Source organism: Argopecten irradians, chromosome 10, assembly GCF_041381155.1.
Source record: "Argopecten irradians isolate NY chromosome 10, Ai_NY, whole genome shotgun sequence".
In the NCBI taxonomy this organism is placed as follows: Eukaryota; Metazoa; Mollusca; class Bivalvia; order Pectinida; family Pectinidae; genus Argopecten; species Argopecten irradians.
Genome location: NC_091143.1, coordinates 159,272 through 187,261, shown reverse-complemented (window position 1 = coordinate 187,261; position 27,990 = coordinate 159,272). Strand labels below are relative to the sequence as shown.

Here is a 27,990-nt window from a genome sequence, read left to right as displayed (position 1 = left end):
GGTTCGAATTGAGTTATGATGTTAAGTACGGTATTGGCTATTAGAAGAATGAACAAAGGCGTTTTAAATACTGATATTGACGTTTATTACATAGACATAAACAAACTGACGTTTATTAGATAGACATAAACAAACAAAAGTAAACAATTACCGCAGCGGTTCGACTACACATACATATTGACATGGCACTCTACACATGACGTACACAAATACTCTTTGAGACCGTCCCCCCAACCCTCATACCGCTACATTCCTATAAACCCCCATGCATATAAAGCTTATCAACGACCACCCACCATAGTTATACCTAAATAAGAGAGGGAAAGAAATGTGACCGTCGGCTCACGAAGTCAATCGTAATAGCGGCGAACATACCTGCAAACACGGCGTGATAAATAAGTTCCGAGCACACAAATCCGAATAACCGTCCAATCAGAAGACCGAATCGAACGTACCTGACTAAATAATCTCGGACCCAAAGTACTCTCATTGGTAAACGAGGAAAGCGTGCAAAGTGTCGCAAGTCACCAGACTGAACAGGCGGCAAGTGCTAACTTTGGCTATAATTTGCATTACAATAATCTTAAACATCGCGAGACATATGCCTAACAACGAGAGGTAAACAAATAGGAAACGAACTGACAGAAATTTAAGAAACTAAAACCAATCCCGTTACACACCTCCCTTCTTTGAAAGGACCGAAGGTCAACCTAGGCCTTAAGAAGTCAGAAGCAGAAGACCGACGTTAAAATGTCTCTAGAGTACGGGCTACGAACAAGGTAAGTATTAACAATACGATAAAACATTTATAACAACTGCACCATAAGATTTAAACACAAATTACTGAAACAATAACAATAAACCAACTTCCGAAATATAATAACAACGATGCCAAATATCATATGATATCTAAACTTAGTTAACATCAGTCATAGCAACCTAAGGATTCAGAAGGCCTACCAGCTCCCATAAACACTGAACTGCCTGAACCGCTAAATGTATGCTAGTGATGTAGATATCTATATAAATCCACTTAATATCAAGGCATCAAATTCTAAATAACAGTGAAATATCAACAATATTAAACCAGCTTTATGAAGCCATAATCCACCACCACTATAGACAGCTGTAGAAATCTATGATCATCATCCAATTTCTGATAACTAAACTGGAATCTACAACTATCAACTAGAAACAAGTATAACAACAACATAAATAAATTGTCAACAGCAATACAGGCATGTATATATAGAGTGCCACGTTTGATATACATCTGTAACATATAACCTAGTATATATACATTTAATTATCATAGCGAAATACAGACATTAATTGTCTGAACTAAATATTATCTTAACCACTGTTATCCTATATCCATTGATGTTTAAATGTCCAGTAATGGATAATTTTCTGGAAATTATAAAACTCAGAGCAAGGTGAGAGTATTAAAACCAAAATATGGTATAAAATAGACAGATATGATACTTTCTGATAAATTCACATAAAATTTTATAATTTTTTTTTATTTTATTTTTACACACGCGAAATGTTGATACCTGAAAATAAAAATACGGACAGTTCAGTCTATTCCACCATCTCACAGTAAGCACAGGCTTCTTAGAATTCCACAAATATCATATATGTTGAAATAAACACTTTTATTTTATTATTACTGACTGAATTTTCCTTTCAGAGGACACTAATCTTTGAACTCATCGAAACATTTATCCTCCGCGGATAGAGGCACCAACTCCCTCGAGTTCCCTCTGGCCTTGACCCTAACAAACCCCTCGGGCTGTCCATTCCTCTCCTGTAGGACTACCTCCTCGTCACGGGTTTGGTATACCAGGGGAGGGGTGATGTCATGGTCGAGCCGGTAGAGTGCTGCCGCTCTCGCCCTGGCCTGTCGGACCCTCTCCCGATAGGCGGCGGCCCTCGCACTGACCGGTGCAACAGGCATCAGCGCGTCCCCGGGCGATACATACTGGGTATTGGGGACCAGCTCACTTTTCTCAACTATATCCTTCATAGACGTCTGTGCCTCCTCCTTGGACTTCCCATGCTGCCGAGATAAATGTCGCTGCACCTGATGGGACTCTGGACTCTTGAAGCGACACAATCCACACTGGTACATGACCACTTCCGGAGAGTGTCGCTTCTTCCAGTGAAGCTTTAGGGCCTTCATGGTGGTATAGACTCTGGAGGTGCAGTTGGGGCCTGGACATGGCATGCCCCCCTCCCTCCAAACAGGGCGGATATCCGCATCTACACTCTGCAACTCAGTGTCACTGACGTCTAGTGTAAGGTAATCCATTGTTCTGCTAACAGGCAAAATTCGAGTTTAGAATATATTACCAGAATACATGAAATGCATGTTGTAAAACAAGCTTAAAGTACAAACTTGAAGAGTTATTATTTTGAAGTTACAAATTAGAACAGGTATTAAATAATGACATAATACCTTATAACAATACAGTTTATATATATTATACAGTGCAAGTCAAATTTTGAAAATTTATTATCCTAATCCTCCACTCCTCCCCCTTCTTAAAAAGAATATAATTTATTGGGGAGAAAATATTATTTTTGGTTTAATCGCTCTCCCTGCTCTGGTTTTTACAGGGGTCTTTACATGACCAGCCCCTGTGTCCTGTTGTTGAGTGTTCTGTCCATTAACAGGTGACCCACTGTCATGGTGTACTGCTGGACCTGAAACATCATCGTCGTCCAGGATTGAGTCGTCTCCCCTAGGTGTTGGGTCGCAGTCTGCTGGGGCGCTGCTGGTTTCGGGAACAGGTTCTCCAAGGTATGGCTTGGCATGATCTACATGTATAGTTACAGGACGCCGTTCTGGTGTTTTCTGTACTTCGTAAGTAAGGTCTGAAAGTTTATGCACCACTTTATATGGCCCTGACCAACCTGTACCTAATTTGTTTTGTAAACTAGGGGGATACCATCTCCAAATCAGGTCGCCTATGTTGTAACTACGTGCCTTTAATCCCTTATCATAGAAGTTTTTCTGTCGCTCAGCTGCAGATCCTAATCTAACTTTTACTGAACTAAATATCTCCCTCATTGTTGTCTGTAACCAATCTACGTACAGGTTGTGACACCCTTTATCTTCCCCTGGAGGCCCCACCAACCACAATGTCTAGGGGTAGATTAGTTTCCCTCCCCAACATAACCAAATTAGGACTACAGCCAGTACTGACGTGGGGTGTAGCTCGGTATGCGGCCAATACATAGGGTAGGTGATCATCCCAATCATCGAGGTTATCATTTACGTACATTGACAGCATCTGGATCAGTGTTCTATTCAACCGCTCTACCAACCCGTCGGACTGGGGGTGAAAGGGAGTGGTCCTTGATTTTTGAATCCCCAAATAACTACAGACTAAGCTAAATAACTCGCTTTCAAACTCTGGTCCCCGATCAGTGTGGATTTGTTTTGGTGCCCCAAATCTAGCTATAAACTCTGTACACAGCTTATCTGCCACAGTCAATGCTGTGTGGTCAGCTACAGCATAGCCCTCAACCCATTTGGTAAAGTAATCACACACTACTATCACATAGCTTATTCCCATTCCTAGTTTGTCTTAATCCACCAAGGATATCTATAGCTATACGATCCAGGGGCTGGGAGACTTGATCTAATGTAGAATGTAATGGAGATTTCCCTAATCCCGGACCAGGTTTACGTCTGGCACATGAAATACAAACCCTACACCATCGTCTGACATCTTCGGTAAGCCCTGGCCAGTAGAACCGGTTTTGTACCTGAGCTGTTGTTTTTTCCCTACCAAGGTGTCCCCCTAACCGATCATTATGTAGGTGTTTCATAACATTTGTACGAATGTTGGCTGGCGCAACTATCCTAAACTTATCCTGAGAAGCGCTAGGTTCCTGTACACACAATAACCCATCTCGGAAAACGAGCATATCCCACAGCTGACAATAGACTCGGACCTCGTATGGAAAGCCAGCCATCTGTTTCCTGCTTGGTTTATGTGTTAGTTGGGTTTTCAGACTCCTAACTTTATGGATATGTTCATCGTTTTCCTGCCATTCCTGTAGTTGTTTGGTTCCCCAGCTGTCAACCCAGTTACTTTCCTGTACCTGATTAACAATACCTATATTTTCCTGCTCTACCCCTACTCCATCACACAGTCTCCTGTCTTTGTGGAGGTCCCTAACAGAGCCCTCCCCGCTATGTTTTTCTATACTGGGTGAACAATCGGGACAGTCCTTCCTCCTACATGAACGATGAGGTATCCGAGACAAGCTGTCTGCGTTCTGATGTGCGGACCCCGGTCGATGCTGGATTTCACAATCGTACATATCTATCACAGCAAGCCATCTCGCAAGTATTCCATCTGGGTCCCTAAAGTTTTTGAGCCATATGAGGGCTGCATGATCGGTCCTCACAAGGAACTTTCTACCATAGAGATAGTGCTTAAAATGTCTCAGTAGTGTGACGACGGCCAGTAACTCTCGGTTCGTTGTGCAATAGTTCCTTTGTGAACGGTTAAGTGACTTGCTGGCATAGGCAATCACTTTTTCATCCCCATTCTGCAGCTGAGATAGGACTCCCCCTATTCCTGTAGCGCTCGCATCACAATCTAGTATAAACTTGTCACCAGGGGTTGGGTAGGCGAGTATAGGTGCTTTAGTTAGATGAGACTTGATTTTCTCGAATGCTTCCTCACATTTTGAATTCCACATGAATTTTTGATTTTTGCAGGTCAGCTTCGTCAAAGGGGAGACAATCGAGGAAAAGTCCGGAATGAAACGCCTATAATAGCCTGCGAGGCCTAGAAAACTACGGATTTCAGGGACATTTGATGGTTGTGGCCATTCTTGGACAGCTTTAATCTTTCCCGGATTACAACTTATACCATTCTCAGATACAATGTGTCCTAGATATTCAACGGAAGTTTGGAACAGACTACATTTCTTAGCTTTGAGTGATAGCTTGGCTCCCCTCAAACAATTAAAGACTTCCCTAAGATTGGTCAGTGCAGAATGAAATGAGGTTCCATAGACAATGACATCGTCTAAGTAACAAAGACAACGAGAATATTCCATATGACCAAAAACACGCGACATCATGCGAGAAAATGTCGCTGGCGCGTTACTCAAGCCAAATGGCATGACTCTAAACTGAAATAAACCCTTGTGGGTAGCAAAAGCTGTTTTTGGTTTATCTTCCTCACTCATACTGCACTGCCAATAGCCACTGGCAAGATCCAGTGTGCTAAACCATTTCGCACCATGTAATGCATCAAGGGCATCATCTATATAGGGTAGGGGATAAGCATCTTTCCTGGTGATATCATTAAGTTTCCGATAATCCACACAGAACCTGATTGACCCATCTTTCTTTGTGACTAACACCACAGGGGCTGCCCACGGACTGTTACTAGGCTCTATTATATTCCCTTTTAACATCTTCTCTAATTCTTCCTCTACTATCTTTTTCTGAGAGAGAGTTACACGTCTGGGGGGTATTTTAATTGGTCTAGCCTGCCCTGTATCTATATTGTGTTCAACAATCCCTGTTTGACTTAACATCTCCCCCGGGGCAGCGAAAATATCTTGATATTCATTTACCAAGTTTTCTACCTCACCCTGCTCTTGTTTAGTTAACTTGTCAGATGTTCTATCTACTACATTTTGTAAATGGGGAGGTAAATTGGGAGATTTGTCCGGTATGTTAACACTCTCGTCAAGGACTTTATCTACTGCCTCTACTCTACCCACATAGGTATTTTCTAGGATAGTAACAGGTTGTCCAGTTAAATTTAATATGGAAAGAGGTATTGATTTGCCTTCTTCAGGGGCGACAACTGTTTTAGCTAGCAGTAATTGTTTGTTAGTGATAAATTTAACAGGTTCTACTACCCCAACTCCACCATCCAAATGGCCCTCTACTCGCCCTGGAAAACACATCTCAGAGTTTTGAGGTATAGTCACTGTTTCACATACACGAACTCTAGCACATTGTGGCTTGACATGGGAGGATACGGGTACCTTACGACCACCTAACCGTAATGTCTGAGTACCAAAACTAATCTCACCATTATGTGCTGTGAGGAAATCTATCCCTATTATGCCTGCATGCTCTATTTTTGCAATGATAGTGTTCTGTTTAACAGTGTGACCACCTATTCTAAATTCCATGATGCTAGCACCTAAAACATCAAGGTTATCCCCAGAGGCTGTTGCTAACCGTAATCTACTGTTGTTTAACACAGGTTTATTCTTTAATTCCCTAAAGACCCTATCTGATATAATGGTAACAGAAGATCCGGAATCTAGCAAAAAGCTTATTTGTTTACCTCCTACGCTAGCCTCAACATATAAACTCGGTTGTACCATGTTTAGATATACCACTGGCCCTTTCTCAACCTCAATTTCCTTCCCAAGGACTGGACCTCCGGGCCCGAGCCCAGCCCTGACTAGTTTTCCTGGATGGGGTTAGGTTTATCATCATCTCCCCCCTTCCTATTTGGGCATGTATAGGTGATATGACCCAGCTCCCCACATATAAAGCATACTTTCTTTGACATGTCAATTCTCCCTTGTTTACGGTAAGTAGGGGCCTTCGCCTGATATTGTTCCATCTTTTGTTCTAACTTAGCTATCTGCTCCATCATCCAGGACTTAAAATCATCCCCCTTTGTACTATCTACTAGGGTCTCTACTTCTTTATTGACAGCACAGACCTGGGGTGTGGGGTTTAAGTCCCATTGTGTTGGTTTTTTAGGAAGTCTACCATGTTTATTGCTAAACGCCTCAAATTCGATAGCGTTACTCACTGCTTCCTCTAATGTTTTAGGATGACTGAATTGGACATATCGCTTAACCTCCATACTACCAAGCCCCTCAATAAACTGCTCTATCGAGTTACTTTCTCTACTAGTTGCTGGCTCATCAGGATAGGCCTGTGAAGCTAGGGACCTAAGAGCACTCCCATATTCCTCAAGAGTTTCGTCCCCTTGCCTACACCTGCCTCTAAATACCTGTTTATGGGCATACTCCCTACCTGGAGGTGAAAATCTTGCCTTGAGACATTTCTTAAGTTCCCCATAATCATTGAGCTGTGTTATGGTAAGTTCCCTAAGTACCTTTAGAGCAGGACCCCTTAAGCATGCACTTAAATTAAAGGCTCTATCATACTCTCCCAGCCATTGTAGGCCGCTACGGTCTCGAAATGTACCATAAAATCCTGGAAATCAGTATCCCCTTTTCCATCAAAGGTCATAACCTTTTCTTTTTTTCCACTCAACTGTATCCTTTCTGGACCCTGGGAATACCTTGACTGATTTTCTGCACTAGGTATAGGTCTATAGGATTGACTTGGATATGGAGGAGGGGAAGGCCCTATCCCTGCAGGGTTACTGGTAGTTTGAGGGAATAGTTCTGATTGGATATTTCCCATTAGTGCACCCCGGTCAACCCTTTGTTCCTCAACAGGTGTATCTCTGACCCCTGGATTATGTTCTACCCTCCTGTTACTTGGAAGCCTAGTGTATTGCTGGCTAGTGTGTGTAGAACCACTATATTGTGAGGGGTTGCGTAAACATAGACCTACTAGTCCCTGCCTGACTACCTGTAATAGGGGTCCCTGGGGGAATAACAGGAGTACTAGTACTTGTACTGTTCTCTACTTTTCCTATTTGCTTGCCCACTATACTGGGAGGAATTACTGTAACTCTGCCGAAATTCTTCCCTAGGCACCCTATTGGAAGGTGTGGTTACTCTATGCATGGCCAGAAATTCCTCAATCTTTTTCCCTATGAGTAGGAGAAATACCTATCTCATCCTGACCTGGGGCAACAGTAATAGTCTCAATACCAAATTTATTCTGCCCATTAGTAGGAGAGGTGTAATGACTAGCCTGGTTAGGGGCTGGAGTACTAGTTATCCAGTGATTTATCCTGAAAATGTCTGGGGACTCCTGAGAGAATGATACAGACTTTCCCATGCCCTTTCCTATTACCCTACCAGAGTCTAATGACTTATACATATTGTAAGTGGACTCTCCTGGTGTTTCAGGTATAACCAAATTGAATTGGGCACGCCCACCGTCACCGTGTAATACAGTCTCTGGTGTGTCATGTACCAAAACTCTAGTTTCTAGCTCCTGTCCTAGCCCGGAGTTTTATTCTAACAGTTTCCTGTCTCTGTACCCTACCAGGAACCATCGACAATTCTACAGGGTAACAATCCTCCCCTAGCTCTTCCTCACGGTCTACAATTTCTATGCTGGGACTATGGGCCGGTACATAATTAGGTGGGGTTGTTGGAACTACTACGTTACCTACTCTACTCTGCTCAGAACTCTTTCTTCTAAACTTATCCTTTAGACTGTTTAGGACCCTATCCATGTTTACAGTTTATTTAATACCTTGATACAACTTCAAAATAGCCAATATCCTGGTCCCACGCACCAATTTGTAACGGGAGGGGTGAACTCACGCGTGCACCCGCTCCGCGCACATGTGTGTACTGATCAACCCAGGTTCGAATTGAGTTATGATGTTAAGTACGGTATTGGCTATTAGAAGAATGAACAAAGGCGTTTAAATACTGATATTGACGTTTATTACATAGACATAAACAAACTGACGTTTATTAGATAGACATAAACAAACAAAAGTAAACAATTACCGCAGCGGTTCGACTACACATACATATTGACATGGCACTCTACACATGACGTACACAAATACTCTTTGAGACCGTCCCCCCAACCCTCATACCGCTACATTCCTATAAACCCCCATGCATATAAAGCTTATCAACGACCACCCACCATAGTTATACCTAAATAAGAGAGGGAAAGAAATGTGACCGTCGGCTCACGAAGTCAATCGTAATAGCGGCGAACATACCTGCAAACACGGCGTGATAAATAAGTTCCGAGCACACAAATCCGAATAACCGTCCAATCAGAAGACCGAATCGAACGTACCTGACTAAATAATCTCGGACCCAAAGTACTCTCATTGGTAAACGAGGAAAAGCGTGCAAAGTGTCGCAAGTCACCAGACTGAACAGGCGGCAAGTGCCAACTTTGGCTATAATTTGCATTACAATAATCTTAAACATCGCGAGACATATGCCTAACAACGAGAGGTAAACAAATAGGAAACGAACTGACAGAAATTTAAGAAACTAAAACCAATCCCGTTACATATGTTGTTCGATACCCCGGATATTGTAAACAAAAACAAGCATGGCCGAGACAGAGGGCAGTTTTGAGGAAACGGTGAGCAATACAATGTTCTATAATTGTTTTTAGTATATGATACATATTAGATTCCACAGATTATAAATGTGTCCTGTCAAAGGTTACATATCGTTTATATAAAGCATAATACAAAATACGTATTAATCGAAAAATAGTGGATGCAAATAGTGAAATGCATACATGGGGCACCATATGGGGTATTTTATCGTACAAATATAAACACGTGGCCGTGTCATTTTTGGTGATGATCGGTTGATTTTCTTTCCTCTCGTGTAATAATTTGAGATAAATACACTATTAATCCAAAACTATATATAGATAAATAAATACCATGATGCTACTAATCTATTCATAATTTTGAGAGTAAGGAGAGCACAGTATAAGAGGTGGACTATTAGCTTACTATATACATGTATTATAACTGCTTTCTATTTATTCTTTGGGTATTTTATAAACGATATTCGTCTATGAAAATATGTGATAGTACATGCATGTACATATAGATGAAAGGTCACTGGAATCGACGCTAGTCGAGATACATCAATCTGTATGTTGTATCTATATACATGTACCAATACCTGTCGAGATTACATTTCAGTATGATTAACTGATTAAATGTTTTTCGATTACGTTTCGTGTATTTAGAAAAGAATCATAATTATCGTAATTCCTAAGTCCTAATTATCGTATGGGCATTTTTAAATATAGGCCTACAATTTTATGTACACGGAGCGAATTAAACTAATCAAAGACTCGCATTTATATTAGTACAAACGTCAGTATTAGAGGGAACAAAGGGGATATAAATATTGTCAGACTATTGGAGTTTCATCATTAAAAAGACACAACATATATTATTTTGACCCTTGATACTACCTGGTGGACTATTATTTGCCGTCGGTACGTAATTATTACATGAACGTAGTAAAAAGGAAAAGGGAATTGAAACTGAATTTTTTCTAATTTCACGAGTGTGCATTCCATTTTTACGCTGAACGCGAATTATGTTTTATTGGATATACACAAATGGGGTTCCGTCCGTCCGTCCGTCCGTTCGTCCGTCCGTACGAATGGGATTTCCGGAGCATAACTCTAAAACCAGTAGAGATATTTCCATGAAACTTCATAGACACAATTCTTTTTATGGTCTCAGTAGTACCTTTTGCAATTTTAAGGTTTTCATTTTTTGCACTTTTTCCGTTACCATGGAAAACATTGCTGAAAATTATCATGGTAAATGGTAAATGTTACTTTGCACAAAACTCCACCGCATCTTTGTGTATATAGTCTAATAAAAATGTTCATAGGCTGTATACCTGATTCAACAATTACAGCCCCGCTCTACTTGAATTATACTCCCATTTTTCTTTAGCACCAACTTTCCTTTTTCCTGTTTTTTTTTTTTATACACATAATCAAACTTACTTCTGACTATGTCCTTGCTAGCATTTAGCCCATTTGTTTCATCATAGAAAAAAGTTCGATTTGTGGATCAGCAGTGTGCGGATAGCCCGATGTCGGTTATGTAAATACGATTGTTTCCATTGTTAACAAATTGCATTCTGATATTCTCATAGAATTTATTGTGACAGAAGCACTTGTACCAATATAAAGATAATTGAAAACATAGGTGTCACCAACTGAAAACTGTAGCTGAAACTTAGCGGATATAAGTAAAGTCCTCAAAATCAACCAAATGGTTTCTTACATTATCCTTAGAACACAGTTTCAGTTGACTGAGTCACACATTATACTTAAATCATCCTTTGGTTAGGAAACCTGGTTGACCATAATATACAGTGGGTGCCATTTGATAAGTTACGCAATAGACTGAGAAACCATAACTAATAGATTTATTTCCTTTTTAAACCACTAAAAAAAAATACAATTTGTGACCAAAATTCATTATAAATAGCATTTTTGCTGACATTGATTTCAGATCAGCTTCAATTACTTTGGAATAATCTTCAATTGAGACGATTAGTTTCATAAATTATTGACTACCGACAAATGCACAAGTTAACGTTACAAAATGTAAAGATAACAAAGGATGAAACCCGCGCAGTTTTGCTAAAGATTTTTTTTTGTGTTCACGAGTCATGGCTCCTACTGAAGTTCTATCCTTGTTCATACTTTCAAACTCCTCAATTCAATCTAGGAATCACTTCGCCATAATATTACAGTTTATCTACTTTACAAAGTCCCTTATCCGCAAAGCCCGATTCTCCCGAATGAGCTCGCTGCACTGTTATCGGCAAGGGTCCTGATAGATTTTGTTTCTTGATCAAATCGCGTAACAGGAGTTTATCCCACTGCCACAAACTATGTATCTAAACATTGGCTGATTGTCGAGCCAGTTGGTGCCATCGAAGGGGAATTTGAGACAATGGATAGACATCCGACTTGAAGAGTTCTCCAAGGGTAAAGCCATTCACAAACTGATATTTGTATTCCCAGATGTCATTGCAAGGTACTATATAACACCTCGTTCGATCTGTTTGCAAGGGCAACGACATGGACAGATATCGTCTATAAAAGTGGATGCTCCTAAAATGCAAAAAAAGTCGATAATGTATCCAATACTATTTCAAGATTTTAGTATCTATGAAATGCCTATTTATTAACACGAGTACTAAAATATAAACAGTTTTCATTTAAACAAAAGTTCAAGCAAAAGGTTAATGAAATTAAATCGAATATTTCTATCTAAGCGTTTTGAACATGTTATCATTTTAATTGTTTGTTATGACTTTCATTGCAAGCGCATAAACAGTAGCATAATTCCCTGTAAAAGCAAAAAGCTGTGTAATCGTACTAATTGCTCATTATGAGTTAATCAACGTCCTATAACAGCCAGGGTTATTTAATGACGGCCCCCTATGTAATTGTTTATGACCAACTTCTAGTCGTGTTTGGGAACTAAGCAGAGGAATTGTTTATTTGATCCCGATTAGATACATTCAGTTCGCCTCTGCAATCTTAAAGTATAGATGACTAACTGAGCTGCCCAATAATCATATCGGTCTGAAACACGATTACACTTGGTCATGTCTAGGCATACCTAATTCTCCCGTCGCTTTCATTTTTGGGGTTCAAGTTACAGTAGTTTCTTAAAGACTCCGTCTGTCCTTATTTATAACTTACCTGGGTTAATGTTAAGTCCATGAAACTTTAGCTTGTAATTTTCTACACATGAAAGCATACCATATAGAAAGGTTCCTGAAGGTAAACCAAATGAAATGCTTGTAATTTATGTCTCCATTTCAACTTACAAAATAATCTTTGGAGTAAAGACAGTTAGGATTTGCTTCAATAATTGAGTATAAAACCGATTACCGTTAATACGACAGTGAAAAACGCAATACCCTTAAAATAAAATTAATATTAAAATATTTACAGTCAGTGGTGAACTTATGACTCGTATAGTATGTGTACCCCGTTGATTACATCAAACAAGCATATACGACTTGGCATATCAACTTTATGTCTTCTCATAAAGACTACCAAAATGATTGATTGATTATATGTCTCTCATATAGAAGCGTAAATAAGGTTAAATTCACAATATGTCGGTTTGAATTTATGAACATCCCATCTTCATAAGAAATTAATGGATCAGATATTTTCAGACCAACTTGATACTGTAAACGTTCGATAGAACATTACATTAGCCATCAAAATAGTGCACCTTGCTCGCTATAACACATTTACAAGCATGTAATGATGTAATAACAAAATGTAGAAAAGCTAGAAAACTTACGAAAATAAGACTTTATGTATACTACAATAAATAGAGCTTTTGTAGCAATACCATTGAAATTAACTTTATAGTTTTTAAGCTAAATTTACAATGTTGTGCATATGTACAAAATTTTGCACATTTACGATTTACTAATAGTGGTAATGTACTATATAATGTTTTACATGTTGTGTGTCAGATGCATTCTATGAAACAATGTTGTTAAATCAGTGTGACATGTTGGTCAACCAGAATGTTAGATTGAAATTAATAGATACCTGAAAGGAAATGGTTTCAATTATTTTTTTTTAACAGCTTTTGGCGCAAAAGTACCACTTACCCTACGTAATAGAGTGAATGGAACTAATCCAGGAAGATTATCTCACTGTTGTAAACAGTTGACAAATTCTTTCGCTCAGTAAGTGAACTTGAATTGCATAATGGACTGTTAAAATTGGAAAAACATGCAAGTAGTCGCGATAATGCATGAATCATTTCGCCTGGGGGACACGAACATCCGTCATTACTTTATATGAATAGGAACCTCTATTACTTAGTGAATCGGCGTGAGAGGCATTACATAAAGCAATGTACCTTTGGGTGTTCCGAAATATACTAACAAACGAAACCTAATATTGCAGCTTTATTAAATACTTGTCAATAGATATCTCCTAATATTTATATGAAGTGTTACTGAATCAACAATATTCTATAAGCAACATTTTATTTGAGAGCAGTATTGACTCTTTACAACTTGAAAAAGAGCCTTCATTAGCCTACCGTGTGTTTTAATTACATGTTCGAGACTCAAACGATTTCCGATTACATTTAAAAAGTCTCCAAAATCCAGAAAATGACTGCATTCAAAAATGAAATACTATTATTTCAATTATACTTAGTTGGTTACTCTATCTGCAGTTTTGTCAAACGTGAACTGATAAATAAAACTGGGGAAACAATAGTGGAGGGCACAATTTGAAAGAAAACTCTCCTGTTTAATTCACACCTCCTTGAAACACAGGCGCATTTTAACTTTGAATTCCGAAGTCACAACTACTTAAACAATCCATGTTCTTGAACACGTTATGAAATTTGTAACGAACGCAGTGTAATCATACAAATATGTCAAGATTCAAAACCCAAACGCATTTTGCGCCATGTGTTTTTAACCAAACAGATAAATAAAACGTTCAATATTTTCATACCGGGAGAATATCCCCATGTGATAATATGATTCCAGTTATACAGATCTCAACTCACGTTATTTGCCTTACTGTTCATTTACAAAATTGGCGGGAAATTCCGCCACTTACAAGTGCGCAAGAATAAGACCTTGTCAACCCGTCGGCACAAAATATTCTAAATAACAATTCCCCCACAAGTAATACATATTATACTTATAGTATCTCTGGTATATATGAATGATCCTAGATTCGCCCTTTAAATTAACGTCAATATATTTATTAATCCGTGCACACGGTTTGTGAATCCGTCCGCACGGTTTGTCAATCCGTTCGCACGGATTACTAATCCATGCACACGGTTTGTCAATCCGTGCTCACGGTTTGCCAATCTGTCCGCACGGTTTGTCAATCCGTGCGCACGGATTACTAATCCGTGCACACGGTTTGCCATTCCGTGCACACGGTTTGTGAATCCGTTCGCACGGATTTACTAATCCGTGCACACGGTTTGTCAATCCGTGCACACGGTTTGTGAATCCGTGCACACGGTTTGTCAATCCGTGCACACGGTTTGTCAATCCGTGCACACGGTTTACCAATCCGTGCACACGGTTTGTCAATCCGTCCGCACGGTTTACTAATCCGTGCACACGGTTTGACAATCCGTCCGCACGGTTTACCAATCCGCCTATAATTAGACTTAGACTAGATCTATGCACTGGGATTACTATCTCCACTGGACAAGGGTTCAATTCAATACTTAGGGTTTACACGGACTTGTGTTAAGGATTACACGGTCATATAAGGTAAGGACATGCTACTTTCTCTTATTTAACCTTTTTGGTCAATTCTTTGTATTATTTTGTTAGGGAGAATAGCTGTATTCTACTTCTTACTTCGTGTTAATGTCATCAAAATGATGTGAGAAAACATACCAGGTGTACAATTGTCACGTTTTTCTTCGAGTTTATACGACGTTCTTATACAATATTGTTAGAAGATAATGGCTTATAATTAAATCCAGATTTTGGGATACATATGATAAAATGTGGTATTACAGTGTACTGTCTGAAGTTTATGCAAAATATTGTATTTTTTCTGTTACAGGTATGGGTGTCGGATGTACATGTATGCATTGGACAAGCGATATTTCGTCAAATATATCCATAGAATCGCTTGATTAAAAATCATAACTTTAGTTTTGATGTGGAATATGTACATTGGTCATTGGGATAAATCCTTTAAGTCCTTTTAGCAACCCAAAGTTTCTGCAAGCTTAAAATACCCTATAGATATTTATCCACGGTGATACAACGGGCTTAATAAAACTGTTAAGTACAGTGCAGATAATTGTCAGAAATAATGAATGATCTTAGTTCCTGACCAATGAAGGGACTGTCTTCACGGATAAACTTAAATTAATTAAAATGCGACGTATTTAAATTTAAAGTAATCCTGAAATTTTGTGTAAATTCAAGTGAATATAAGACATCGTTTTAAATAGATGGAACAACGTCTTAGAATGTGACGTGACAGTCGGGGAAAACTGTGTACCTTCGATATATGAGTAGTGCCTTATTATGCCATAGCCATCGAAAAGAAAGTTTCGAAACTGGCAATTTATATAATTAGGGGCAGCATGCCAGCTGACGCCTGATTCACAGGGACATGAGAATTAGTTACACTTTATATAAACCATGGACACACCAGAGTGCCCACAGACCATTTTAGATGTTTTAGAGGCTAGATAAAAAAATAGGTAAAAATCATACTCTATAGTTTGGTATCAGTGTCTTAGTAACTCGGGCTACCTTGCTTGTCGGGACATTACTCGGTTGTCTGACCGATTGGAGCCCTACTCTTTATGTTGTCATTATTCAAGAATGCTACATATGTAATATCAATACCTATAATTCATTCTAAAGTTGCCGTAGCTATCATATCATTTCTAAACGCGTGCACAATATAGAAGCCTAAGAATTAGTTAAAGGAGAGTTGCCAAGTGGTTCAGATGTCCTGACATATTACCACACTACCTCTGGATCGCGAGTTCAAAACTTTCTTCCCTATGTATACAACTGTATACATTACAAAGAGGTATGATTTTTACCGATTTTTAATCTAGACCCTTAAAACATATAATATGCATTGCCATCCAAAAGGTCTGTTACAAGTGTCTAGATTCTGTATAAAATAGTTTTGAACAAAACTTTTGGAGGACAGTGTATGTCCAATATTACGAGTTTAAGTACATATGGGACCATCAAGTCCCTGTGATCAAGGATTACGTCCTTATAGAAAACAACCAACTGTACTGTATTATTAAAACAGAGGAATATTAGTTATCTATTGAGTTCTATAATTAAAGTCTAGGTTCTCATATAACACTAGATAGAACAAAAATGGGTCCTTCTGCTCAAACTCCACCCAGGGTAGCTATATTGAATTAAGGCGCATTATGCGCTAAAAAATCCTGAAATTCTAATATTTTACCTATTCATTATCAAAATTGATATTTTGAACTTAAATCTCAATATGAATTTCCAAATTCATATGGTTATCTAGGAATAATTGCCTGTCAGAAAACATTTTTACTTTTGAAATTCATAATTAGCCAGCCAATCAGCGGCCGGGTTAAATTTTATCCTGGGCTCGTATACACAGGGGCCATTTCGAAGGTCTTTTTTTTCCATTTTGTTGGTTGTTCCCTACTGTGGTTCACATCGTGTACAAGAGAAATCGCTGTAGTGTGTGGTGTATAGATAGGAGGCTGCGAAGAATCACTTCATATTATAGATTGACGAAATACAAGCACGAGTTTCATGTTTTCCCATTATTCAGTCAATATCCTATCTTTAACAAAGCACATCATAATTTCTACAAGATAACTTATTAATCTTTACTCATCCTCGATAACCCAGTGGTTAATATGACTGTTTTTATATCGACCGTGGATATATCGTCAGTGATAGCAACCCATGGAGTATCAAGGATGACCGCCCCTCACTGGGCATCCTTTTTTTTTGCGCTGAACCATGCAGGTAAATTGAGGTTCTTGGAATTCTCAAAATCTTACATTTTCTCCCTTTAAATGTTTTGCATATACAGCAATAATGACCATATAATAATGTAGAAAGCAATGTCATTTACAACGGCTAACAAACCAAAACCAAATCTGACGCCGACGCCAAGGCGATTCCACAAAACAAGGAATGTGTACCTAAATACTCTATGGTGTTTTACCAAATTCTGTAAAACATTGCTGCACACAACGATGTGTATGGTACATGTATATATTTAAAAAAAATAAACAAAAAAAAACACATATATTTGTGCCTTTCTGTGTTAATTTAAGTCATACGTGCCTGTATATATTAAAGAATAACACAGTGCTTGGGATTTTGAGCACAGGTATTCGTCACATCTCCTCTGTATTCGCCAATGTTATCCACTCCTACTTGAAAGTACACGCACCTCATGTTTCGAAATTTGTTACAACGCTCAGCCGAAAAAGTTCAAAGAATATTACAAAAATAACATTGAAGCTAGTCCGAACTGTCTTTATAAGGTCGCAGCCCTTCGTACATGAAAATAAAGAAAAAAACACACTCTTCAAAATTTAATCCTACACACTGACAGCTTCAATTTGCGGCCGCCATTTTTTTATCCACTGTAAAAAAATCTCATCAGCGGGAATGCGATGTTTGAAGTCGGCTCATTATATAATCAAGCGATTCAAAGCCTTTTAAGATCCGACGAACGTGATCTTCATCCGACAGAAGCTCAGTGCTGTTGCTCTTTATTTGCAAGCGTTCAAGTGATATCCTAACGTCCAATATAATCACCTGACCAAAAACGGCATATCTGTTACGGAAATAAAAGTTTCTTTCTTCTCTTATGTGGGTTTCCTTCTCAAATGGGATTTTGGGACAAGGATAGTGTGTGAATATATATGGATAAAAAATAAACAAAAAATTCGGCTCCGTTATTTCCATAAATTGAACTTTTTAACATTGCATAATTTTATGCTTACTGAAGCCTTCGGTCATATTACCAAACTTAATATCGTCTTTAGACGTCACATTGTCAGATTGGTTCCCAGTCGTCAGTAAGCCCAACACAGGGATCTGATAATTAGTTACAGTTTATAGAAATACAGGTTACAAGAGTCGTTGTTGTTGCATACAGAATATATTCCACAGGGTGAGTTACTTGTTAAAAGTTACGAGCTTGAACTCGAGTATGGAAAACATTGTATGACCTGTGTCTACCACAATACGTTTTAAAGGTCTAAATCTTACATTTGTCTTATACATGTACACCATGTAGAGTATGATTCCAGCCGATTTATTATATAAATCTATACAACGACTGAAAATGGTTATACATGTCTATAAACTAATTAATTTGCAGATGCCTTTGAGCTCCAACATTCGGACGAGGACAACTGTACAATTTTAAAAGTGAACGAATCCATGTACAGGTTGATGTTAAGAAACAAACAATATATTGTGTCCATTTAATACTAGATTATTGCACATGTATTTCACCACTATGTGAAGACGGACCATGTTACAACTCATTTAAATATTGCTAATGTAAATATTTTCATATGTACAGGTCAGCATACATACACTGATTATACATGTAACAAAAAATGTGAAAACGTAGCCAAAACAAATCGATTTATTGTGACAATCAATCAACTATCATTTGTAAAATAATGAGATACATTTGTGTATCAGTCAGCGTATATACATGTTTTTTTATTAAAGTCAACAATAAATCCATGGAAAATATCCGTTTGACATAAAACCCCAAAACATGTACCTTTTCGAAACACCTTTTATTTTAAAAAAAATAGGAATATAAAACGAGACTGATAATTTTGTAGAGTTGCAAAAGTTAATTAACACTATACTTATCATCATCTTCTGAACAATTTAAATAAAATGTTCACCTTCATAACGCGGGTCGTCTTATGCTTTCCGCCTCGTTGTAATCATCGTGCGTTAGTTGACTATCACTGTGTCAGACGAAAAAAACAGCTCAATGAATATTTTTCTTCACATGTAGTTTTAAAGAAACTTTTTTTTTTTAATGGCAGTGTTTATTGGTCTTTGGTCAAATTAGTGACAGTCGCGCGATGTCTTTCACTTTTGAGTTCGAAACCTATGTGGAGTGGGGCAGTTGTCAGGATTTTGAAACATATCGATGGTTTTCTCCCAATACGTACTCTGTCTTTATTTTTTCTCTCGATAAGACTCGTCCTTTTATAGCCCTGTCTGATCTTATCCTTGGTCACCAGACGAGCGTGACATTATTTTGAGGACAATTAATAATATGGTTAACTAATCAATGTCAGATTTTAGATAGAGCCATTTTAGCATCACATTGAAACACAGGCAACCGGTATTCTTCTTAAAAACTTTGGTATCGTTTTACCACCAGTATGTCGTCTCTCCGTTGAGTTACACAATAATATTTGACTACTTTTTCCCGTAATGGAAGCACGTGTCATTGTTTTTGAATTGCCGTCAACTGGAATATAAAGAAGAAATTGTCTATTAGATGAAGTACATATATACATGCATTGTGTATATTTTTTAATATTACTCTTTACTCTGTGATCTAATTATTTAAAATGTTAACATCGACTTCTAAGCATACTTATAACATGTCGTTTACTTCATACTTACAAATTGAAAATAATAAATAATCTGTAGGCATCCATTAAAAAACACATTAAACGTTTTGTAAGATACATGTTTATAGGTCTCCATTGTATTATCCATTAATTAAACCTAGATTTCCTTACCTCATGTTGCCGCCATGCCCTCTATAATCAATTGACTCGAAGGTAGTCGATGGTTCAATGTTCAATGTACACGTCACGGTTTAATAATATATCAAATAGACAAACCGTGTGCACGGATTAGTAAACCGTGCGGACGGATTGACAAACCGTGCGGACGGATTAGTAAACAGTGTGTACATATTGACAAACCGTGTGCACGGATTAGTAATCCGTGCGAACCGATTGACAAACCGTGTGCACGGATTGGTAAACCATGTGCACGGATTGACAAACCGTGTGCACGGATTAGTAAACCGTGTGCACGGATTCACAAACCGTGTGCACGGATTGGCAAAAACCGTGTGCACGGATTGGTAAAACGTGTGTACAGATTGACAAACCGTGTGCACGGATTAGTAATCCGTGCGAACGGATTGACAAACGTGTGCACGGATTGGTAAAACCGTGTGCACGGATTGACAAACCGTGTGCACGGATTCACAAACCGTCTGCACTGATTAGTAATCCGTGCGGACGGATTGACAAACCGTGTGCACGGATTAATAAATATATTTCCATGTCCCTTCGCGGGCTCCGTACGATGATCTACGGAGCCCGCGAAGGGACATGGAAATATATTTATTAATCCGTGCACACGGTTTGTCAATCCGTCCGCACGGATTACTAATCCGTGCAGACGGTTTGTGAATCCGTGCACACGGTTTGTGAATCCGTGCACACGGTTTACCAATCCGTGCACACGGTTTGTCAATCCGTTCGCACGGATTACTAATCCGTGCACACGGTTTGTGAATCCGTGCACACGGTTTGTGAATCCGTGCACACGGTTTACCAATCCGTGCACACGGTTTGCCAATCCGTGCACACGGTTTGTGAATCCGTGCACACGGTTTGTGAATCCGTGCACACGGTTTACTAATCCGTGCACAGGTTTGTCAATCCGTTGCACGGATTACTAATCCGTGCACACGGTTTGTCAATCGTTCACACGGTTTACTAATCCGTGCACACGGTTTGCAATCCGTGCACACGGTTTCAATCCGTGCACACGGTTTGAATCCGTCCGCACGGTTTGTCAATCCGTCCGGTTTGCAATCCGTGCACGGTTTGTCAATCCGTCCGCACGGTTTACTAATCCGTGCACACGGTTTGTCTATTTGATATATTATTAAACCGTGACGTGTACATTGAACATTGAACCATCGACTACCTTCGAGTCAATTGATTATAGAGGGCACGGCGGCAACATGAGGTAAGGAAATCTAGGTTTAATTAATGGATAATACAATGGAGACCTATAAACATGTATCTTACAAAACGTTTAATGTGTTTTTTAATTGATGCCTACAGATTATTTATTATTTTCAATTTGTAAGTATGAAGTAAACGACATGTTATAAGTATGCTTAGAAGTCGATGTTAACATTTTAAATAATTAGATCACAGAGTAAAGAGTAATATTAAAAAATATACACAATGCATGTATATATGTACTTCATCTAATAGACAATTTCTTCTTTATATTCCAGTTGACGGCAATTCAAAAACAATGACACGTGCTTCCATTACGGGAAAAAGTAGTCAAATATTATTGTGTAACTCAACGGAGAGACGACATACTGGTGGTAAAACGATACCAAAGTTTTTAAGAAGAATACCGGTTGACTGTGTTTCAATGTGATGCTAAAATGGCTCTATCTAAAATCTGACATTGATTAGTTAACCATATTATTAATTGTCCTTAAAATAATGTCACGCTCGTCTGGTGATCAAGGATAAGATCAGACAGGGCTATAAAAGGACGAGTCTTATCGAGAGAAAAAATAAAGACAGAGTACGTATTGGGAGAAAACCATCGATATGTTTCAAAATCCTGACAACTGCCCCACTCCACATAGGTTTCGAACTCAAAAGTGAAAGACATCGCGCGACTGTCACTAATTTGACCAAAGACCAATAAACACTGCCATTAAAAAAAAAAAGTTTCTTTAAAACTACGTGTGAAGAAAATATTCATTGAGCTGTTTTTTCGTCTGACACAGTGATAGTCAACTAACGCACGATGATTACAACGAGGCGGAAAGCATAAGACGACCCTCGTTATGAAGGTGAACATTTTATTTAAATTGTTCAGAAGATGATGATAAGTGTAGTGTTAATTAACTTTTGCAACTCTACAAAAATTATCAGTCTCGTTTTATATTCCTATTTTTTAAAATAAAAGGTGTTTCGAAAAGGTACATGTTTTGGGGTTTTATGTCAAACGGGATATTTTCCATGGATTTATTGTTGACTTTAATAAAAAAAAAAACATGTATATACGCTGACTGATACACAAATGTATCTCATTATTTTACAAATGATAGTTGATTGATTGTCACAATAAATCGATTTGTTTTGGCTACGTTTTCACATTTTTTGTTACATGTATAATCAGTGTATGTATGCTGACCTGTACATATGAAAATATTTACATTAGCAATATTTAAATGAGTTGTAACATGGTCCGTCTTCATATAGTGGTGAAATACATGTGCAATAATCTAGTATTAAATGGACACAATATATTGTTTGTTTCTTAACATCAACCTGTACATGGATTCGTTCACTTTTAAAATTGTACAGTTGTCCTCGTCCGAATGTTGGAGCTCAAAGGCATCTGCAAATTAATTAGTTTATAGACATGTATAACCATTTTCAGTCGTTGTATAGATTTATATAATAAATCGGCTGGAATCATACTCTACATGGTGTACATGTATAAGACAAATGTAAGATTTAGACCTTTAAAACGTATTGTGGTAGACACAGGTCATACAATGTTTTCCATACTCGAGTTCAAGCTCGTAACTTTTAACAAGTAACTCACCCTGTGGAATATATTCTGTATGCAACAACAACGACTCTTGTAACCTGTATTTCTATAAACTGTAACTAATTATCAGATCCCTGTGTTGGGCTTACTGACGACTGGGAACCAATCTGACAATGTGACGTCTAAAGACGATATCAAGTTTGGTAATATGACCGAAGGCTTCAGTAAGCATAAATTATGCAATGTTAAAAAGTTCAATTTATGGAAATAACGGAGCCGAATTTTTTGTTTATTTTTTATCCATATATATTCACACACTATCCTTGTCCCAAAATCCCCATTTGAGAAGGAAACCCACATAAGAGAAGAAAGAAACTTTTATTTCCGTAACAGATATGCCGTTTTTGGTCAGGTGATTATATTGGACGTTAGGATATCACTTGAACGCTTGCAAATAAAGAGCAACAGCACTGAGCTTCTGTCGGATGAAGATCACGTTCGTCGGATCTTAAAAGGCTTTGAATCGCTTGATTATATAATGAGCTGACTTCAAACATCGCATTCCCGCTGATGAGATTTTTTTACAGTGGATAAAAAAATGGCGGCCGCAAACTGAAGCTGTCAGTGTGTAGGATTGAATTTTGAAGAGTGTGTTTTTTCTTTATTTTCATGTACGAAGGGCTGCGACCTTATAAAGACAGTTCGGACTAGCTTCAATGTTATTTTTGTAATATTCTTTGAACTTTTTCGGCTGAGCGTTGTAACAAATTTCGAAACATGAGGTGCGTGTACTTTCAAGTAGGAGTGGATAACATTGGCGAATACAGAGGAGATGTGACGAATACCTGTGCTCAAAATCCCAAGCACTGTGTTATTCTTTATATACAGGCACATATGACTTAATTAACACAGAAAGGCACAAATATATGTGGGTTTTTTTTTGTGTTTATTTTTTTAAATATATACATGTACCATACACATCGTTGTGTGCAGCAATGTTTTACAGAATTTGGTAAAACACCATAGAGTATTTAGGTACACATTCCTTGTTTTGTGGAATCGCCTTGGCGTCGGCGTCAGATTTGGTTTTGGTTTGTTAGCCGTTGTAAATGACATTGCTTTCTACATTATTATATGGTCATTATTGCTGTATATGCAAAACATTTAAAGGGAGAAAATGTAAGATTTTGAGAATTCCAAGAACCTCAATTTACCTGCATGGTTCAGCGCAAAAAAAAGGATGCCCAGTGAGGGGCGGTCATCCTCGATACTCCATGGGTTGCTATCACTGACGATATATCCACGGTCGATATAAAAACAGTCATATTAACCACTGGGTTATCGAGGATGAGTAAAGATTAATAAGTTATCTTGTAGAAATTATGATGTGCTTTGTTAAAGATAGGATATTGACTGAATAATGGGAAAACATGAAACTCGTGCTTGTATTTCGTCAATCTATAATATGAAGTGATTCTTCGCAGCCTCCTATCTATACACCACACACTACAGCGATTTCTCTTGTACACGATGTGAACCACAGTAGGGAACAACCAACAAAATGAAAAAAAGACCTTCGAAATGGCCCCTGTGTATACGAGCCCAGGATAAAATTTAACCCGGCCGCTGATTGGCTGGCTAATTATGAATTTCAAAAGTAAAAATGTTTTCTGACAGGCAATTATTCCTAGATAACCATGATATGAATTTGGAAATTCATATTGAGATTTAAGTTCAAAATATCAATTTTGATAATGAATAGGTAAAATATTAGAATTTCAGGATTTTTTAGCGCATAATGCGCCTTAATTCAATATAGCTACCCTGGTTGGAGTTTGAGCAGAAGGACCCATTTTTGTTCTATCTAGTGTTATATGAGAACCTAGACTTTAATTATAGAACTCAATAGCTAACTAATATTCCTCTGTTTTAATAATACAGTACAGTTGGTTGTTTTCTATAAGGACGTAATCCTTGACCACAGGGACTTGATGGTCCATATGTACTTAAACTCGTAATATTGGACATACACTGTCCTCCAAAAGTTTTGTTACACATGGATTTTTGTCAAAACTATTTTATACAGAATCTAGACACTTGTAACAGACCTTTTGGATGGCAATGCATATTATATGTTTTAAGGGTCTAGATTAAAATCGGTAAAAATCATACCTCTTTGTAATGTATACAGTTGTATACATAGGGAAGAAAGTTTTGAACTCGCGATCCAGAGGTAGTGTGGTAATATGTCAGGACATCTGAACCACTTGGCAACTCTCCTTTAACTAATTCTTAGGCTTCTATATTGTGCACGCGTTTAGAAATGATATGATAGCTACGGCAACTTTAGAATGAATTATAGGTATTGATATTACATATGTAGCATTCTTGAATAATGACAACATAAAGAGTAGGGCTCCAATCGGTCAGACAACCGAGTAATGTCCCGACAAGCAAGGTAGCCCGAGTTACTAAGACACTGATACCAAACTATAGAGTATGATTTTTACCTATTTTTTTTATCTAGCCTCTAAAACATCTAAAATGGTCTGTGGGCACTCTGGTGTGTCCATGGTTATATAAAGTGTAACTAATTCTCATGTCCCTGTGAATCAGGCGTCAGCTGGCATGCTGCCCCTAATTATATAAATTGCCAGTTCGAAACTTTCTTTTCGATGGCTATGGCATAATAAGGCACTACTCATATATCGAACGTACACAGTTTTCCCCGACTGTCACGTCACATTCTAAGACGTTGTTCCATCTATTTAAAACGATGTCTTATATTCACTTGAATTTACACAAAATTTCAGGATTACTTTAAATTTAAATACGTCGCATTTTAATTAATTTAAGTTTATCCGTGAAGACAGTCCCTTCATTGGTCAGGAACTAAGATCATTCATTATTTCTGACAATTATCTGCACTGTACTTAACAGTTTATTAAGCCCGTTGTATCACCGTGGATAATATCTATAGGGGTATTTTAAGCTTGCAGAAACTTTGGGTTGCTAAAAGGACTTAAAGGATTTATCCCAATGACCAATGTACATATTCCACATCAAAACTAAAGTTATGATTTTTAATCAAGCGATTCTATGGATATATTTGACGAAATATCGCTTGTCCAATGGCATACATGTACATCCGTCATCCATACCTGTAACAGAAAAAATACAATATTTTGCATAAACTTCAGACAGTACACTGTAATACCACATTTTATCATATGTATCCCAAAATCTGGATTTAATTATAAGCCATTATCTTCTAACAATATTGTATAAGAACGTCGTATAAACTCGAAGAAAAACGTGACAATTGTACACCTGGTATGTTTTTCTCACATCATTTTGATGACATTAACACGAAGTAAGAAGTAGAATACAGCTATTCTCCCTAACAAAATAATACAAAGAATTGACCAAAAAGGTTAAATAAGAGAAAGTAGCATGTCCTTACCTTATATGACCGTGTAATCCTTAATACAAGTCCGTGTAAACCCTAAGTATTGAATTGAACCCTTGTCCAGTGAAGATAGTAATACCAGTGCATAGATATAGTCTAATTATAGGCGGATTGGTAAACCGTGCGGACGGATTGTCAAACCGTGTGCACGGATTAGTAAACCGTGCGGACGGATTGACAAACCGTGTGCACGGATTGACAAACCGTGTGCACGGATTGGTAAACCGTGTGCACGGATTGACAAACCGTGTGCACGGATTCACAAACCGTGTGCACGGATTGACAAACCGTGTGCACGATTAGTAACCGTGCGAACGGATTCACAAACCGTGTGCACGGAATGGCAAAACCGTGTGCACGGATTAGTAATCCGTGCGCACGGATTGACAAACCGTGCGGACGGATTGGCAAACCGTGTGCACGGATTGACAAACCGTGTGCATGGATTAGTAATCCGTGCGAACGGATTGACAAACCGTGCGGACGGATTGACAAACCGTGTGCACGGATTAATAAATATATTTCCATGTCCCTTCGCGGGCTCCGTAGTACGGAGCCGCGAAGGGACATGGAAATATATTTATTAATCCGTGCACACGGTTTGTCAATCCGTCCGCACGGATTACTAATCAGTGCAGACGGTTTGTGAATCCGTGCACACGGTTTACAATCCGTGCACACGGTTTGTCAATCCGTTCGCACGGATTACTAATCCGTGCACACGGTTTGTCAATCTGTACACACGGTTTACCAATCCGTGCACACGGTTTGCCAATCCGTGCACACGGTTTTCCAATCCGTGCACACGGTTTGTGAATCCGTGCACACGGTTTACTAATCCGTGCACACGGTTTGTCAATCCGTGCACATGGTTTACCAATCCGTGCACACGGTTTGTCAATCGGTTCGCACGGATTACTAATCCGTGCACACGGTTTGTCAATATGTACACACTGTTTACTAATCCGTCCGCACGGTTTGTCAATCCGTCCGCACGGTTTACTAATCCGTGCACACGGTTTGTCTATTTGATATATTATTAAACCGTGACGTGTACATTGAACATTGAACCATCGACTACCTTCGAGTCAATTGATTATAGAGGGCATGGCGGCAACATGAGGTAAGGAAATCTAGGTTTAATTAATGGATAATACAATGGAGACCTATAAACATGTATCTTACAAAACGTTTAATGTGTTTTTTAATGGATGCCTACAGATTATTTATTATTTTCAATTTGTAAGTATGAAGTAAACGACATGTTATAAGTATGCTTAGAAGTCGATGTTAACATTTTAAATAATTAGATCACAGAGTAAAGAGTAATATTAAAAAATATACACAATGCATGTATATATGTACTTCATCTAATAGACAATTTCTTCTTTATATTCCAGTTGACGGCAATTCAAAAACAATGACACGTGCTTCCATTACGGGAAAAAGTAGTCAAATATTATTGTGTAACTCAACGGAGAGACGACATACTGGTGGTAAAACGATACCAAAGTTTTTAAGAAGAATACCGGTTGCCTGTGTTTCAATGTGATGCTAAAATGGCTCTATCTAAAATCTGACATTGATTAGTTAACCATATTATTAATTGTCCTCAAAATAATGTCACGCTCGTCTGGTGACCAAGGATAAGATCAGACAGGGCTATAAAAGGACGAGTCTTATCGAGAGAAAAAATAAAGACAGAGTAC

At 38.3% G+C, this 27,990-nt stretch overlaps 1 protein-coding gene across 1 annotated transcript; it reads right to left on the bottom strand.

Moving 5' to 3' along the window:
• Positions 1-61: 61 nt before the first annotated feature.
• On the bottom strand, positions 62-9,018 carry LOC138332852 (uncharacterized). The gene is made up of 2 exons (XM_069280807.1): positions 8,898-9,018; positions 62-2,318 (listed from the first exon to the last, which is right to left on the bottom strand). The coding sequence occupies exon 2, from the start codon at positions 2,312-2,314 to the stop codon at positions 1,700-1,702; it is 615 nt and encodes a 204-aa protein (XP_069136908.1). The 5' UTR covers positions 2,315-2,318; positions 8,898-9,018; the 3' UTR covers positions 62-1,699.
• Between the last annotated feature and the right edge of the window lie 18,972 nt (positions 9,019-27,990).

Excerpts from the sequence above, each read along its gene's own strand:
- LOC138332852 (XM_069280807.1), bottom strand. The coding sequence starts at position 2,314 with ATGGATTACCTTACACTAGACGTCAGTGACACTGAGTTGCAGAGTGTA.